Source organism: Gavialis gangeticus, unplaced genomic scaffold (genome assembly GCF_001723915.1).
Source record: "Gavialis gangeticus isolate Ggan-Ray unplaced genomic scaffold, GavGan_comp1, whole genome shotgun sequence".
In the NCBI taxonomy this organism is placed as follows: Eukaryota; Metazoa; Chordata; order Crocodylia; family Gavialidae; genus Gavialis; species Gavialis gangeticus.
Genome location: NW_017729031.1, coordinates 27,161,031 through 27,165,387, shown reverse-complemented (window position 1 = coordinate 27,165,387; position 4,357 = coordinate 27,161,031). Strand labels below are relative to the sequence as shown.

General features: G+C 46.2%; 1 protein-coding gene across 1 annotated transcript in view; it reads left to right on the top strand.

The window, feature by feature from the left end:
* Positions 1 to 9: 9 nt before the first annotated feature.
* The window catches only part of CCDC93 (coiled-coil domain containing 93), a 114,848-nt gene continuing 110,500 nt past the window's right edge, over positions 10 to 4,357 (top strand). The window contains exons 1-2 of the mRNA XM_019522523.1: positions 10 to 154; positions 1,228 to 1,341. Of these exons, the coding sequence (XP_019378068.1) occupies positions 122 to 154; positions 1,228 to 1,341 (147 nt within the window). The 5' untranslated portion in view covers positions 10 to 121. The remainder of the gene's footprint in view (positions 155 to 1,227; positions 1,342 to 4,357) is intronic.

The following is a 4,357-nucleotide window of genomic DNA, read 5'->3' as shown; positions in this document are numbered from 1 at the left end:
CTCCCAGCCCCCCCCCCCCCCGCCAGCGAGTGGCACGGCCAGAGCGCGCGGGCAGGCGGCGAGCGGGGCGAACCATCGCGCGAGGGTGGGGGTCGGGCCGGCGGACGTGACAGCGGGCGGCATGGGCGGCCCCAAGGGGCAGGAGCCCCCCGAGGTAGGCCGCGTTCCCGACCCGCTCTTGGCCGGCGGCCGGGCCCGGGCTGCGCTGCGCGGTTGTGCAACTTCCTCCCTGCAGCCCCTCTCCTTCCCCTGAACCCGCTGCAGGGTCTGCCCCGGCCTGGAGCCAGCTGCCGTCTGCCCCCGGGGGCTCACAGCCCCGGGGAGGGGATGCCTCAGCCCCTGGGACAGGCCTGCCTGGGTGCCCCGGAGGAAGGCAGCACCTGGCTGCGTGCTTTTATTTTGGTGGAAAAAAGACGCCAGGGAGCTGAGTGAAGGCTGCCGGTTCTCAGGGGTTTGCTTCCATTCCAGTCAAACCGCTGGCGAGGTTTGGGGGGATGTCTCCTGCCCTTGCAAAAGCCTGCGACGAGGACTGTAAGTGACTTCCTAATCGAAGAGGGGGAAAAGGAGGACAAGTTTGGGTCGTTAAGTCTTGGGGACTTCTCGCCTCTGTTTTTCCACCTGGAAAATTGGAGGGATGGTGCTTGTGATGCCGGCAGGCGACGTGGGTTCGTGCCGGTGCAGCCTGGTGGAAATGCACAAAAGTCGCTGCGTGGGGATCAGCGTGAGCCTTCGCCGTCACCTGGCTTTTTGCATTGGGTCAAAATTGTTACTTTTCCACACGCTGTATACAAATTTGTGTTCCTGTCTTCATGCAGAACTGATGGCGAATATTAAATTTGGGGTGTAGACATAGCAGAAGCCTGAAAAATCAAGTGTCAAATGCCTCTTCTGTGACCATAAGTATTAGGGGTGGATTTAATTTAAAAGCAGGTGAGAGAGAGAACAAATACAAAAGCAAGAGCAATTGCTTTCATCAGAGATCACTTATTTTGTGTTACAGGCCTCTAGCAATGCTAAGTGCTTGCCTAGTATTTTGTTTTTAGTGCATGCAATTGCTGTAATAGCTGAAAGGAAGTCCTCAAGAGCCCAAAGGAAGGCGATGGGCCTGTGAGCTTGCCTTTTTAATGTAGGAAGTCTCTGGACTGTTAATATTGGAAGGTAAGGGGAATAGGAGGGATGATGAAATATCCTTAAACTAGAGTTGATTTTATGTTCTTTATTTGTTAGGTTGAAACCCGAGAAGATGAGGAACAAAACATCAAGTTGACTGAAATTTTGGAGCTGCTGGTAGCAGCTGGATATTTCAGGGCAAGAATCAAAGGGCTGTCCCCTTTTGACAAGGTGAGACTGTAATTCAACATTATTTAGACACAATTTCCTGTAAATACTAGATGCTGTTCTCAAGCTTGGGTTAATTGTTTCAGGCTAGAAAAAAAGACTTGCAGTGTATGAAATTATTTTATGACTTGTATGGTACCCAACATATTTGTGGTTAGAGGAACGGCAAACAAAACTGAGCCCAGTCCTGCAAACAGTTGTGTCTGTGCGTAGCTCCATTGATCTTGCTGGAGTTGTTTGTGTGCATACATGTGTATTTAGCTACACTTATGCCTCCTGCCTGTATAATTTGAATGACCCAAAAAGTAAGGACATTGAACTTGTTTAATGTAAAACTATGAGTTTTACTGGGGGGGAGGGAAGCATTGGCACCATGAATATAAAAAGAACCATTCATGCAGAAAATAAGCCGTATTGAGAGGGAATTGAAAAGAAGCTTTCTTAAGGAAAATATTTAGCTGCTGAGTTTTGATTAAAAAGGGAAAAGGAAGTTATTGTTGGCTTGTCAATAGAAACATTTTGGGAAAGGAGATAATACTTTGGAAAGGTTGCTGGAGGAGCCTCCGTCCTCAACGACATGTGAGGCTTTATTAAGTTTATTCTTAAAGAGGTCTGTCTGGTTTAACCTCTGAGAATATGACAAATCCTCAACCCCTGTCTTAAAGTGCATATCTTACAGCTATTCCAGAGCCTGTGAACGGGCTCGTCCCTTCTGCAGTGTGCTTATCCATCTTGTAAGCTGCTGACCCCGGTATAGCCTAAGGTCAGCAGGCTGGAGCCGACCCATGAAAAGATTTGATCCAGCCTATGCTGGGATGGCAGTGGCAATCATTGGTGGGGGAAGCAGTGTCCAGGTCACTGGTGGTGCCCTGTGCTCTAATTGAACTGTGTTAATGTGGTCTGCTGTTATTTAGAGGTTGCCAACCTCTACTCTATACTATAAACCTTTGGCTTCCTCAGGCCACTGACAGTTACGTTACAATTTCGTAATCAGTTGTGGTTTGTACAGTTAGCCAAAAGTGTAGAGTGCTGAAGGACTTGATCCTGTAAGTAGATCAATGGAATTGGATGCTTTAGGGTCACGTTCCTTGTAGATAAAAATTGCGGGAATGGCATATTTATATTCTGGCTCTCTAAACGAGCTGCTCACATGCACAAGTGCTTCCAGTGAAACTCTAAGATGTTTTGCTATATAGAGCATCTTATAGATTTGTTGTCAGCGCTTTTAACACACACATTAAATCACCTGACTCTCTCCCTCCCTGTCTCTTTCTTCTGTTGCAGTAGGTAATCTGTCTACCAGAAATGCTAATAAGAAAGTGCTAATATCAGGAGGCACTAATAAATAAGGAATATTTCATAGCCAGTCTGAGTTAGTATTTAGCTAGATGGCCATGTGGTGCGTTCTAGATGGCAGGACCTAGGCAGAATCCAGGTTTCCAGACATGTGGAGTACGGGCAGACTTTCATTTGAAGCATTCCAGATACCACTCCAATTTGCAGTGCTTCAGCTCTGTGCAAACATGCAGTGATTCTCCCAGTCCTATGCTTCAGTGTGGTCATGAGAGCACATAGCAGGGGCTGGAGAGGAGGAATCCCTGCATGCCTCCTGGCTTCTGGTCTCTGGAGCTTCCCAAGGAAGGCTGATTGCAATGTGTGGGGAGCAGAGTACTCTGAGATTCTGGAGGACTGAGCAAGCCACTGTTAGGCTCCACTGACTGGTGCAGATGTTTGAGTATGTGTTTCAAAGAAGTACCTCCTTTTTTCAAGGATTGTTTTTGAAGTGCTTTATCAGACACAGATGTTTGTACCCTCGCTGTTTGTAGTTCATAGGCACTTGGAGCACTTCAAACAGAACATCTATCCGTGGTCCGACTTGCTGCGTGTTCTTGGTTAAATAACTTCATCTCTTTGGCCTCTGTTCCTGTTGGCTGTTGTGCGTATTTAGGTTTCTGTCTTGCAAATTGATCTCTAGTTCACTTTGAATACCGGAGTAGTGCTTTTGATGTCAATGAAACTACTTCCCAGGCTGAAGGAACTGCACTTATTTAGTCTGGAGAAGAGAAGACTGAGGGGGGGATTTGATAGCAGCCTTTAACTACCTGAAGGGGGGTTCGAAAGAGGATGGAGCTGGACTGTTCTTAGTGGTGGCAGATAAAACAAGGAGCAATGGTCTCAAGTTGCAGCAAAGGAAGTTTTGATTGGATAGTAGGAAAAACTCTCTCACTAGGAGGGTGGTGAAGCACTGGAACGAGCTACCTAGAGAGCTGGTGGAATCTCCATCCTTGGAAGTTTTTAAGGCCTGGCCCTGGTTGGGATGATCTAGTTGGGGATGGTGCTGCTTTGAGCAGGAGGTTGGACTAGGTGACCTCCTGAGGTCCCTTCCCACCCTCATTTTCTGTGATTCTATGAATGCCTAAAGATGAGCAAGTGCATAAAGAGTTGTGGGACCAGGATTGAACACCTGTTTAGATCAGGCACCTTTCTTTTAGGTGTTTGTAATGTCTAGCACAGCAATTTTTATGTTTTTTCAACCAGGGTGTCCTGGCACCCTGGGGTGCCTTAATATCCTTTCAGGGGTGTCACATAATGATAGTACTGATAGCTGTGCAAACGTGATTTACAAGATAAAACAAGGCAGTTCACAATGTTAAAAACAATTTGAAATCCTTTCTGACCTGTTGTGGACGTTGAGTTCTTTGCAGCAGAAGAATTGCTCTATTATTTTTCTGTTGTCAAAACAGAAAAAATGTGAACTAAGAGCTGGGACTTTCTGAGGAGTGCCTTGAGTCTAAAAAATTTGAAAACCACTTGTGTAGCATTTTGGCCTCCAGGTGCTATTTTAATATGAATAATAAAAAGCATAGTAGTGACAAAACTGTTATTAGATAAAGGCACATTTGCATGCAGTTACTGCTTGTTCAGTTTTTGCAGGTCACTATCTTCTAAAATAACTTCTTGATATTATTTTTCCGTAATTTTTGTCTTATCACAAAAAAGTGTTCTTGGCTTGTTTGAT